The sequence below is a fragment of the Hesperophylax consimilis genome, chromosome 26 (genome assembly GCF_061612785.1).
Source record: "Hesperophylax consimilis isolate HC1 chromosome 26, BYU_Hcon_1.0, whole genome shotgun sequence".
In the NCBI taxonomy this organism is placed as follows: Eukaryota; Metazoa; Arthropoda; class Insecta; order Trichoptera; family Limnephilidae; genus Hesperophylax; species Hesperophylax consimilis.
The window spans coordinates 16,770,734-16,785,340 of NC_142861.1; the positions used below are offsets into that span (position 1 = coordinate 16,770,734).

General features: G+C 34.1%; 1 protein-coding gene across 1 annotated transcript in view; it reads left to right on the forward strand.

Moving 5' to 3' along the window:
* The first annotated feature begins 564 nt into the window (after positions 1 to 564).
* The window catches only part of LOC149411202 (ATP-binding cassette sub-family C member 4-like), a 125,493-nt gene continuing 111,450 nt past the window's right edge, over positions 565 to 14,607 (forward strand). Inside the window, exon 1 of the mRNA XM_089647686.1 lies at positions 565 to 813. Coding sequence (XP_089503812.1) covers positions 587 to 813 — 227 coding nt within the window. The 5' untranslated portion in view covers positions 565 to 586. The remainder of the gene's footprint in view (positions 814 to 14,607) is intronic.

Consider the following 14,607-nt stretch of genomic DNA (forward strand, 5'->3'; position numbering starts at 1 on the left):
TCTAAAACTGATCTATATTATACGATGTGAATATGCTTAAAATAAAGTAAAATAATGCTTATATATGGAATGTAATACGACAATTGGCTTTATTCTCTTTTTCAAATCTATTTTTACAAGTTTTCATAGTACAAGTCAACATTTTGCCGTGTTATTTCGTAAAATGAACCGATGATGCCTCGACCATAGTTCGCACAAGAATGATGACGTCACGTTTTCAAATTTCACTTGAGGCCATACGCGAGCACAGCCGGCTCCAATGGAACCGGTATGGGGAGTGGGGATAATACGCTTTTAATCACTTAGGGCAGGTCTACTAATATTCATATGTCTATGGTACCTACCCAATAAATTGATTAATCGGCGTTGTCGGGGTTCCTACCAGAAATCTACTTGACGAAGGTAAAAAATCTAAAAGCTACCGATTTATCGGTACCTACGTAAATATATTTTCTCTTATCAATGATTTTTTTTCTCGCTGGCAGCACCGGTTTAATTTCGGCGGCAAACGCAGCATCCATTTGAACGCTCTCTTGTCAGCGCAGAGTCAGTGTATGGCCTGCGAGTTCCGAGACAAGTCGCGACCATGTCGAGTCCAATTGACGAGTTTAAAATGGACAAAATCGGTGTACCGGAGGCTAAGCAGGCCAAAGGTAAATACAAAAAGTCGGGCAATAATCCTATATCAGTGTTGTTCTTCTACAAGACCGTGAAACTGTTCATGAGAGGGAATAAGAAGGAACTCGAGATCGAGGACTTGGGAGAAACGGTCAAAGCTGATCTGTCCGAGCCGTTGGGAGACGCGTTAGAGAGGTAAATTTATTTTTATTTAAACTGATCTATATGGGATTACAGTGGAACCCCGTTATAATGAACGCGGTTTAGAGGATTCCACGGCTGTAACGAGCTTTTTTAAATATATTTTTCTTAATTCATGCAAATGTTTTAGTACAAAAGTTTTTATCGACTACCGGGCTAGGTAAATAGCGTAAGGTAATCGAAATAGAGATATCGATATAATAATACATTTAAATTCTTTCATAGAGTCATTAGAGCCACGCATATAATTTAATTTAAAAAAGAAATTTACTAATATTTTTGTACATCTATATGTTATATGTTAATGTCATCATCAACTTGTTTTTAACAACACGGTCGTAACGAGGTTAAAATTCCTGATGATAGAATTTATTCGTATTTCGATGGAATCAGTCTTTCAATTCGTTGTCATCCGATTTTTCGTTGCAATTTGGAATCCGAATTCATGCAAAATAGTTAAAATATTTTAAAATTATGTATAATGAAATAGAAATATGTTCAACAAAACTACGTTATAAGGTTAACAAATCAATAAATTAACTAACAGAAATTATCTACTTTATTACGATTTCCTGTAAAAAAAATGTTCAAGTTTTAATGCAACAAAATTATTGAAAAAGTTCTGTGCTTAAATTACGAATTTACCAAAATTGCTAACTTGTTAATCATTAATCATCATTAAGTATTTTTTTCTCTCATATACGTGAAATTTGACCTTAGAAATCAGCAACAATAAGAAATCATGTTATTTTTTTTATTATATTGCCAACCATTGAAATGGGACTCTGAAGTGTGTAGCTATTCTGCCTGCTCAGATAACTGTTTTTTTTTAAAATTACCCTCTTTGTCTTTATCCTTATTCAAATGGCAGAACAAAAATTATATAAACAAATTTTAATCTGTATTTTTCAGGATGGATGAAACATAATGTGTGTTTGACGTATTTGTCTTTAGGATGACGTCTTCACAATTCTTGAATTTGACACTTGAACTATGGTACCGATGGTACCCATGCATATTTTATGGGGAATATTGTCAGGCTGAATGAAGGTACGATATTACCTCGCTATTCCTTTTTAGTCACTTACCATATATAGCCACCTAAATCAAATTTTCTTTCAATCATTCGTGGTCAACCTGAAAAATGTCACATGCATAGGGGACCGGTTATTTCGCAGAATTTGAACAATTAATCAATTTTCAAAGTTGATATTCAAGTTCTATGCAACTTTTGTTATTATTCAATCATGGGCTTATTGTTTCGCAGTACTTCTCTAAATAGTATGAAATAAAGTCGCTTCCCGCGTCTGTCTGTTTGTGGGTTTAGTTCTTCTTAACTACGCAATAGATTTTGATAAAATTTTCACTATCATATAGAGAATTTCTTCCTTAAAACATGCATATTATATTTATAAAAAGTAGATAAAAGTCCATGTTTACTTTGGGCGCTTACATTGCTAAAGCTGGCTAAACCTTATGAGATACATTAAAATAATCTACTACGGAATTGTATATCTTAAAAAGGCCTAAAGAAAAGTCGCCAAGGATAACTCCCAGCAACGCCGGAAAAACATCAGCTAGTTAATAATAACAGAACTCGAATAGGATTTTCACAGAATTTGAATATCAACTTTGAAAATTGATGAATTGTTCAATTTTTGCCCTTCACTTGTCTTTGATTTGTAATTTTTTACTGCCAATAGTATTATCGTGATTAATTTTTGGGCTATTATACCGTATTGCAATTACTCTTTTAACCAACGTAACGGACAGCGTTACAGTGTTCATAATCAGTGCAGATGTAGGTGAAACGTTGATCAATACAGGAAGAAGCGCAACACGGCAATACACTACAAAAATATATATTTTTTATTTATTTATTTATTTAGAAAAAAAGTAAATATTCACAAGAGATAAAAATATATTACATTTCATATCAGACATCACTTTTTTTGTTTACCCAATTTGTAGAGAAATATTCTCGAGTCAAACTGGGGAGCTAGTCTATGTGCTTATATATATATATATATAATAATATGTATAGTTACAAAAATGGAAAAATAATATTTTCAAAAATACTGTAAAATACTACGAAATATTGTACAATAAGAAAATTACATATAATTATAGAAACAGAATATCAACAAAAATATAAGCAACAATATAAGCAACAGAAATAAGCAACAGAATGTATCTGAAAATCATCGATAAAAGTAAGTCAATCTTCTCTGTAAAAATACAACGAAAGTTTTTTTTTAAATTAAAAATAATTTTTCTCACATTTTATTGTATCCGGTAAATCGTTAAATAACTTTGGGCCTATATATTAATGATGGTGTTGTGCAGCTGTCGTATTGCATCTATGTACGAACATGTTCCCAGATGTTCTAGGTCTTATACTTCGCGTTGAGGACCTTTCAGAATATTTAAAAACTTTTAAAATAGCATTTCTTTGAAATAGTTTTGAAATCGGTAGGACCTTAAATTTTTCAAAAAGTTCGTTGGTTGGAAAAATTCTTGGTTTTTTAATAATGACTTTGATTATCATTTTTTGTGTTGTTACTATCGAATACAGATTATTCTTATAGATACCTCCCCATGCGATTATTCCGTACTGCAACACTGACTGTACAAGAGCAAAGTAAACCATTTTAATATTTGAAAGATTTAGGATATTTCTTAATTGTACAAAAATGTAAGTAAAATTACTTGGTTTTGAACCAAGGATCTCTGGGTCCAGCTGCAAAGTGCTTAACGCTACCGTCGAAATCTGCGAAGATTCTGATTTCTAAATTCTGCTTAGGGGAAGGGAGGGCAAGATGGAAGGAGCGGACAAGATGGAAACTATCTACCTATCGCCAACCACGCGACAAAGTGCCCGTGTCTCTACGCACACAGATATAAGCGGCCATGTTGTATTTATGTCCGGTGACTCGGTTCGGCTCGCGCCACCAAGCGACTTACACGCGTGTTTTGTATTTTCGCGACGAATTCTTACAAAATCAGTGGACTTTAAAAATGTGATTACGCATAGAAAGTAAGTAATACTACCATTTTGTTTTTATAAACACTAACTATAAGGAATAGATTTATGAATCGATATTTAAAGAGGAAAAAAATTAAAGGATTTTCTAAGAAATTGATATTATTATTGGAAGTTAGCTTGTGGGCAAGATGGAAAATTGCATTTTAGGGCAAGATGGAATAGTTTCCATTTTGCCCGCGTGCAATTATTTTGATTTCTGTTTTAATTTTTTTCAACTAATTGAGAATGATTCTCTTTATAGATGGTGTTCAAGTATATTACAAAGAGAAACATAGGATCTTGAACTGAAGAAACAATGCTGATAGTGATGGACGAAGCTGTAACTACTACAATACGCGCAGCTTACAGCTACAAATATTTATTGAGAAAACAAGACCAACAGCAGTTAGACTTGTTTAAATAATTCCAGATAATCATGTTACTCATCAAAATCTAGAAGCTTTAAATTTAGCTCGAGAAAAATATATATTCATGCTCAGTATTCCCCCCCCCACTAAGCCACAAGCTGCAACCATTGGACGTCTCTTGAAAGTGGCTTTTGAGCAAGCCCTGACACTTTTCAAAAGAATCATCCTGGAAGAAGATAAAATCAGTTTGATATAGCTAGGCTAGTATGCATCGCCTATGAACAAAAGTGCTACTGTGCAAAATGCTACTAGTGGGTTCAGAAAGGCTGGCATCTTCCCATATATAGACTTTTGTTTACAGATTTAGACTTTGCATCGGCCACTTTTTATGAAAACGCTCCAGTAATTGAAGGCGAACAAAATCTCATTGTGACTGATGAGGGAGACTAAAATGGCGACACAAATGATTATTCGTCAATAAACGTCAATATTGTAGACAATATTACCAATGAAACATCTACTGTCCATGATGGTTATGAAAAAAAACAGGATGAAGAAGTGCAACTTAATTTTGATAATACACAGAATACGATGTGAGAAGACAGTATATTTAAAACAAGTTTAGGTGTTATTGATAAGAGTTTGGAACAACCATCCACCTCGTACTAAATTTCTCCAATTAAAATATTTCCATCACCAAAAGTTACTCCTACAATAAAGAAGCGAAAATTGAGATGTAAAAAATCAGAAACCCTAACTAGTTCTTCATTCCAAGAAACTATTGAAAAAAATAAGGAGCTGAAAGCGAAACCAAAATTAGTCCTTAATCCGGTCATCAATGGCAAGGAAAACAAAGGTAAGGGCAAAGGAAAGGGTAAAAAAAAGGGGAAAATGACAGAAAAAGATGAGAACATACTACAACATCCGGAGCAGTCAACACAAGACGATGTGTTGTGTGTATTATGTGGAGAAGCATATGTGGAACCGCCCACAGAGGACTTGGTACAGTTTCCACAGTGTTGTGGTTGGGCACATGAACTATGTTCAGACATAGAAAACGGTTGTCTTTTATGTGTCAACTGTAAAATGTAAGGATATCCTATTCATTTCATCTTGCCCTTATAAGCTTTCCATCCTGCCCTCAGGGTTAGGGCAAGATGGAATATTTTCTGTTTTTGTTTTATGGGTCGTAACAGATTTTACACTCAATTTTAATTATTTTTAATAACTCAATTTTATAAGCATGTAAGATCTCTCTGAAGACTTATTAAAATAAATTATTGATATTATGTTGTTATATTTTTTTTACATCTTAACGTTAAGCCTTCCATCTTGCCCTCCCTTCCCCTACTACGTGATTTTACTACTATATGAGAAAATAATGGAAGGATTGATTGCGTTTAATCAAAGCGATAGAAAACATCTCAGAACAAAGACAAAAACTGTAAAATATCTCTTTTATTGGGAACTTTTAAAGTGTTATACGAACTCAAGACGTAGCGACGCGACGTCAGAATGCTTAAAAATGTATAAATATTTATTAGCGATAAAGTCAAACAGGATATGCAAACGACTTAACGGTTGTTTTCATTCATTCAAAGATTTCTAACAAAAATGCTTATGTTTATTGGCAATCTGATAATCACATAAGATACTGGTCAACTTTAAACCAAATTTTTCTAAATTTAATATACAGGGTGTATCGGCACGTACCCGACAAACTTTAACCAGCTATTCCTTAGTAGTCCAGTCAGTGGGGGATAAAAAAGGGCTCCACCTTGCAAAAGGTTAGGTAGTAGCGATTTTCACATATGTTGTTAAGATTGGGACTCTAAAGAAAAAAAAAAGTTTTCGACCTTGGGAGGGTCGAGCTCGATCCGCCATCTTGGATTGAAGGTGCCAAAATTTGTTTTTTTCAAAATAATTGTGAAGTGGTCGTTTTTACAACCAAATTGTTGAACGCAAACTTAAAGACAACTAAATTACCTACATTTTTTGTAGAAAGTTTTTTTTTGTAAGTCTAATAGGTAACGAGTTACAGCGGTTGAAAGAAGAAAATTTTGACAAAAAATTGTAAAACTCCAGTTTTCTTGATAAATTTTGTACGAACATATTACACAATATCATTTTAACGTATTTCTACGTTACAATATACTTATATAGCATCATCCGTGTGCTCGATGACGTTGATTTGTTATAGTGGGATCCTAGTCTACAGCTGACTTGGCAACACTGATTGAGTCGGGGTGGTTACAGGACGTTGCCTGGATGCTCGGTCACTCAGTGTGCTCGTGCGCAAAGGTACGAAATCATCATTTTATGGTGTTTTCGAACAACTTCCAGAAGGCGTGCAACTTGAAGGTAGCAAAATTAATGTTGTAGATGGAGGATATCTTTTACATAAAGTTGTATGGAATCGGAATGATTATTTTGGGTCAATTTGCGAGAAGTACGTTCACTATGTAAGAAATCACTATGGATCATATGCAGTCATTGTTTTCGATGGATATCCGCTTGATGATGGTGAAAAAAATACGAAAACCGCAGAAAGACTTCGCCGATCGAAGAAGCACATGTCTGCAGATGTTCTTTTCGATGAAACAATGCCAGTTCAAGTTTCACAAGAACGATTTTTAGCCAATGAAAATAACAAAGTCCGTCTGATTTCGATGCTTACAAAGCAATTTATACAGGATGATTTTACAGTTAAGCAGGCTGAAGAAGATGCTGATGAGTTGATTGTCAATACTGCGATTTCCTTGTGTTCATCATATGACGCTGTTTTCATTATTGGCGAAGACGTTGATCTCCTAGTTCTGCTGACAGCATGACAGCATTAGCACCACAAAAAAATAGTATATATCTTCGCAAACCCGGTAGAGGCAAAACTTTTGAAAGATTGTATTCCGCGAATAGTGTGAAATACAAAGAGGCGGCTGAGAATATTCTGTTTCTTCATGCCTTTAGCGGCTGCGATACAACATCGTCCTTCTTCAACCAAGGAAAAAATAAATTTTGTTCGCTTGTGCAAAACGACACAAGACTCAATGCCATGATAAGAATCTTCAAACAACATGATGCAACACCAGAAGACATAGCAGTTGCAGGAACACGCTTTCTTGTTGCTTTATACGGGGGTGACATGGATAAGGAAACCTTGGAAGAAGTCCTCTACAAACGTTTCGCAAAGTCGACAACAAAAAGCAAATTCAATCTTGCCTCTTTGCCACTAACGAACGACGCTACACGGTACCATGCATTTAGAACGTACCATCAAGTCCAAAAATGGTATGGAATCCAAAAAAATCCAGAAAACTGGGCCTGGAAACGTGACATCAACGGGCTTGTTCCAGTAAGAATGACAAAGAAACCAGCACCCGAGACTTTATTAAAATTTATTTCATGCAATTGTAAAAAAGGATGCGGCGTTGCATGTGGCTGCAGGAAAGCTGGATTGAAGTGTTCTATTGTATGTGGGTGCTGTAATGGTCAAACATGCCGAAATTCACCAGAGGTTCACATCGATGTCGAGGACGAAGAAGAAGAGCTTTTGTCAATGGAAGCCCAAATATCACAGGCAATGAGTTAGATGATGACATTGATGACGAAGACTGTTATTAAGTAACATAATTTATAGTAACATAATTCACAGTAATGTAACATAATTCACAGTAATGTAACATAATTTACTGTAGCATAACGCAGGTATATCTGTGGAGTTGACCTACTGGGGATACCACAATAAAAAAAATGCGCAATGTTCTCTACCTCATGGTGGTGTGGAAATGAGTTAACAAAATTATTATAATTATGTAATGAATAACCCGCAAAAATTACAAAGTTGGGAATTTCATCACTTTTTTGAAAAATATTCACATTTCCGCCACTGTAACTCGTTACCTATTAGACTTACAAAAAAAAACTTTCTACAAAAAATGTAGGTAATTTAGTTGTCTTTAAGTTTGCGTTTAACAATTTGGTTGTAAAAACGACCACTTCACAATTATTTTGAAAAAAACAAATTTTGGCACCTTCAATCCAAGATGGCGGATCGAGCTCGACCCTCCCAAGGTCGAAAACTTTTTTTTTTCTTTAGAGTCCCAATCTTAACAACATATATCAAAATCGCTACTACCTAACCTTTTGCAAGGTAAAACTCCCCACTGACTGGACTATAGCACATTTGGAGTAAAAAATGTTATGGACACTTTGCTGTCCGGTAACATTTTTTTTTTAATAAAAAAATTATTATTCATATTTTCACCACATGTCACCAATGTTTTATCCTTTGTCAAAGTTTGAAAACCCATCTGGCAATATTTTGTTCGAGTTTCGTTGAATAATGTACGTACGTAGGCTACGTTGGCGCGCTTTTACAATCACAACGAAATGGTACGGCACCATTCGTCTCATTTTTAACTATTATTATTTAGTGTGTACGAAAGAGCGAGGACACTTTTTGATACACTTGCTAATAACAGCTGTTGAACGCGAGAAACAATGCAAATGACAGTGACGGAGTGTGGATTTTTTATTTATTTTTTGTTTTTAATGGAAAAAAATGTTACCGGACAGCAAAGCGCCCATAACATTTTTTACTCCAAATGTGCTGAGGAATAGCTGGTTAAAGTTTGTCGGGTACTTGCCGATACACCCTGTATGTATAACCATCGTAAGATTCTGTGCGATGAGGCTGGACTTGTGAAACGAATGGCTGATCACAGGGCGCCGAATATAATGACTTCGTCTTTGTGGAGGTGAATAGAAGCACGAGAGGTCCTCCTCGAAGAGGTCCACGCTTGGAAGAAGATTGGGAAAGCTTGAGGACAGGAAAAGAATTGTTGAACTAACAGTAGCCAATTGAGAACTTTGGCTGGGATCTTGAATAATGCTGATGAAACATTAACAAAAATTAACGTCATCAATTTTACGCGTGACTGCCATTTATGGTGCAGTCAGTTTTAACTATAAAATAATTATAATTACAAAATCAATTAACACTGCTTATCTTACGTAAAAACACTATAATATGGCTTAAACGTGCCTGAAAACTTTAGCCATAGTCGTCACTACAACTTTTTTCATGATACCACAGGGCAGAACAGATATTCTAGCAATTTGATAATAAGAATCCTTGTACTGAAACTGGATAAATAACCTATATTGCACAACAAAATTTGCATATTAATTTGAAACGATTTCATAGAAGCATCCTAGCAGGGATTTTGTGTCAAAAAATTACCGGAATTATTACCATTTTATGATATTTTTACGGCGCGGTTGTTGGTTGTCTCGAAAGCTCAATGGTTTTGAACAGTCGTCTAATTTGCGGAAAATACAAGTTCGTTGTTCGTTGGCACCTATTATTTGATATTGTGTTTTCCCGTATGTGCATCGATATTTATTTACTAGATCTAAAACTTTTTCTGTCTTCTATCACGATTTGAATGTAATTGATTCTAAACCTTTGTATAAAGAAAACCACGAAGAGATATAAACTTATTGAAGTGTGTTATTGTGTGTATGTGTGTCCGAATTAAAATTAATTTGATCTCTTAATTCTGTTACAATTTAGGGTATTTTACTATTTTTTTAATCTCGAAAAAAAAATACAAAATAAAAATAAAATTTTCTATAAGGATTTAAAATTTGTCATTTGATTTTGATTTTGATTTGCCGCCAAAACGACATGTTCGTTTTTATTCGTGAATTCGGCGGTATTGACGTCATGCAAGCAACGTTGGTGACAGCCGTCTTACCAGGTATTGGCGTTTTCTATATCATAAAGATGTAGCCAGTTGGAATCGTTTCGTAATGTAATAATAATTATAAGCAATAATTCGCCGCCTGAAATATCAATACAAATTGAAAATATCTCCCGAGTAAAAATAAATGCCGCCGACGGGAATTGAATACGCACCTTCTGATGTCTGGTCAGGTGCTCTGGACCACTGAGCTACGTCGACTTATTTCCAACACGCCAAATAATTCAATATGTACTAGTGCGTCAATCAACACTTACTGCTTATTATATTTTCAATTTGTATTGATATTATTGTAATTGTAATAATTTGTTATCCTTTGTGCCATGCATACAAAACCTTGTCTTAAAAACATTAGTTTATTATTAAAAAAATAATATAATATATATATAAATTAAAAACAATACAAAACAAAATGAACCTTTGTCTGTCCAACTGGGAAGGATCCCCGTTTCAGGACAGCCAAATTGTGTATTTAGTAAATAATTAAAAATTCTAAATTCGACTGTTGCGAACTTCTGCAACTCATAAACTTACGAATACCTACAATAACAACACGAAAAAATACACTATTCCACTGCAACACACATAAGCGCAATTACATTGCGAACTCCCCGATACAACGGTTTCACACTATGGGAAACCAATACTTAGGTGATGTCGATATATTTAATATTAACTTTACGAATTTTGTGGATTACGTAAAAGACTTATTTAAACACTATTCCTAAATGGAAGTTATATTTTTGTAAGCCATTCAAATCGCTGTATTTTTTAATATTTCTTTCTCATATATCAAAACTGTCATTAAAATTGTACCACCTACATGTAAAAGCCCTCTGGGCGTTAAATAAATAAATAAATAAAAATAAATAATATTCTTACAATGGAATGGCGATGCTGTCAAAACAAATTTTGAGAACATTGTTGATTGCATTCGAAGTGACAAGATGGTTTCTTTATCCTTGAAAGAATCGCAAAGATGTAATTTATTACCAGGGTCAATTTGGATAACATTAGTAATTATAAATGAATATGTAAAAATTATATATTTTTAGTACGATAATCACAATCAGAAAAATTCACTTAATCTTCCACGCATTTTTAACGGTATACATAGTTTGTAAAATAAAATAATCATCATCAATAATCAAATTCACGCACCTTAGTCAATATGTGTTACGTTAATTGGCGACAAGGACGTTTTTTCAAATCTGCAAACAGTCTAGATAATATTTTGTTTGTGAAGTGGTCATCAACTTTACCTCACAATATTATTTCACAGTTGTAATTATCATCCGTTCCCTTTCCACTGGCTTCCAGAAGGTTTTTTGAAATTCATCGTCAAATCGTGATGTGTAAATTTGATAATAATTGATGTGTTCATAAATATTTGGAATACGTAAAAGTGTTTAGTGCTATGGCATTTTCAACCAATTTTTGTTTACTGGGAAAGACAAATAATAATAATTATATTTGAATGAGTTATATTGCGCTGTTTTTTTTGTGAAAAATCATCTCAAGATGACCTATGTGGCGTAATGGTAATTTTTTGATCTTACATTTAAACTAAGGTGCTTCAGAAATGACCTTGAAATTTGGGAGAAATCACGCACTCTTCAAGCCAGTTGAAATTGCCTATTCAAGTAAGAAAAGAATCTTATTTTATTTTACAAATTTTACAATATCATAATAAAAATAAATAGAAAAAAGAAAAAGAACTTTGGAAAGTCGATTACGAAACTGTGTAAGGTTATTAGTTGACGTTGGCGCAATTATAATTGATCCAAACATCACAAACTTAGATTGTACACTTGTACGCGTCACTGAGAAACAGCCTTTTGCCTTGTTAACCGTACTTTGTGTTTTTACGGACAATGAGTGTACTTAAAAGTTGATGTATTTGACTATTTGAAAAGTTTTACAGGGCGCCCATTTTTACTATAACTAACTAACTAACTAACTAACCATCACGCCTTTCCCCGCAGGGGTAGGCAGAGAGGACGGACCGCCCAAAAACTCGGTCTTGGCACACACTCCTTGCCTCATTCACATTCACACATCGTCTCATACATACTCTTCTATTATTCTGACATTTGACATGGCCCGACTCGAGTATCTGATTCACTTGATCGTGCCATGTCTTCCTCGGGCGTCCCCGACTTATAAATGCTACCATTCGCATTTGTATCATATATCCTCCTTACACTCCTTTCTTCGCTCATTTGCTCTACATGCCCAAACCATCTAAGCGTCCCTTTCTTAATCTTACTCATTACACTTAAATCAGCCTTGCCCTCTTTGCGGATCTCCACATTCCTCACACGATCAAACATGGTTTTACCACACATACGTCTCAGGGATCTCATTTCAACAGCATTCAATCTACTTTTATCTTTTTTACTATATGTATTAAAAAAATGAATTGTTTTAAACTTCACTGGATTTTTATCTAAAAACAAGTTTGAGATATACTGTACGAAAGCAATGCATCTGTGTGGGTTATGAGATATCTATGACAGCAAAACCTTTTTTTTATGGTTTACGAGACAGTTTGTGTGAATACAAAACCGAACATTTTTGTTCGGTTTTGCGAACAAATCGCTTTCTTTACAGGGAAGTTAAAATTTTTTTGCATTTTTTGGGGATTAGCCTATCGGGTCCAAAACTATCCTAAACCAACCAAACACATTCACAAAATTTCATTGAAATCGGTTAGGCGGTTTCGGAGATTAGCGTTTACGAACACAGCGACATGTGATTTTTATATGTAGATAAAATATTCCACGAGTTCCTCTGTAAAAGTTATTACAAAAATATTAAATTCTGTTGTGATTCTGTTTGTAACTCCGGTTCTATGAACTCTCGAATATGGACTTGCTTTGAATTCAATTAAAAAATTGGAACTGACTGTGTGAACGATTCAGACTAGCAATAAAGTAGGTGCTAAAATTATTTCAAAATTAAAATTGATTAATAATTCTACATATGAAATGTGTATTACATTATTACATCCGAAACGTTGGCTCTTAAGGAGCTAGCGCAACACGGCATAATACCCCCAAAACAAATCACTATAAGTGTATTACATTTCATTTTTTCACGTTTACTAACGGTATTCATTCGAAAGCTAAATTTCTGATCGTCTCTAAAATTGACATTGTTTATTCTTAAGGCAAATGTTTTTTTTTCTAAATGCTTTCAACTTCAGAAATCCTAATAATTTCACTTCACAAACATTTTCACTAGTCTAGTTTAAAATAAGGCTTAATACAGATGAGGCGATTTTTCGGCGTTGGTGCAAGTAACGTTAACCACGCTTCTTATAACGCCTATTAAATAAATATGTGGGTAAGATATTATTTTCTCGCGTGTGGTTACATGTTGCAGCATCTCCACATTCTTTGCATTCGCGCCTATGTTTTGTTTCATCTCTCCACATTCCCTCTTTCTAAATCTCCTATATCTTCCCAAACCGGTCAGACGACCCCGACTTCTTGAACCTCCACTTATACTTACTCTTATTTTTATAAGTTCGGTGACCCATTACTGATTTATTTGCTCTGGACATGAACAAGATATACATTTCGAAACGTACGATGGATATCTTAGGAATTAATTAAAAACCTGAACAATTTGTTAGTTAACTCATTAGTTTTATTGGTTTTCATTTTTTTTGTTAAATTTGATTCCTATTGTTGGAATTCAGTCGTCTTCTTCCTTTTCTGGTACCATAATATCTCACATCAGGGTTTGTTTATCATGAACTTGCGGAACTGTACTCGAACCAGTCACTTCCGAAGTCAGGAAATGCTGCAACTTTCCTCCATTACGTTTTCCATTATTATTTTCCTGAAATATCACTGCTTCATCTGGTGGCTTACGATGAGATAGATACTCTTAGTATCGCCCTGGTGTATGAACACCACGCTCTTTTGCAAGCACACACCAATATTTTTTGACAAATCAGTTTCAATTTTGAAAAAGACGATCAAAATAATTTTCTGTTGAAATATCATATTACAGGTAGGTTCCTAGATACACTATCGCTTGTCTGAATCCTTCACACAATGGGTTCCAATTTTGAAAATGACACTTAAATTCAAAGCAATTATGTGTTCATTGAACCAGAGTTACGCAGTACAGACACACAACCGAAAATAGTATTTTTGATGAAAACTAAGCGTATTTTGTTGAAATCAAAAATACTCAAATAATATAATTTCGGATACGTAAATAATATAATTTCGGATTTCTTCGATACGTAACATTCTAAGATTTAAAAAATATATTCTTTTCAGTACATGTAACCAATATTTATGCCGCCGTTATCACAATAGCATAGTTGCCAAGCAATCGCTAAAAATCGGGAATCGATTACCTTCGCTAACATATATATATTTTTTTACTATATTTGACAAATCTCTTATTGATTTGCCACACACAACACATATATGATGCTTTTCATTCTGAAAGACGTAGACAAAATCCACGTATCCCGTGATTTTTCACGGGTCTGCGCCAGTTATGTATTAATTATCTATTTATAAAATTAAAATTATTTTATTTAAAACACTATAATTATAATTCTATTCTTAAAATGTGTATTTCTTTTGTTTTGCTAGATCTTAAT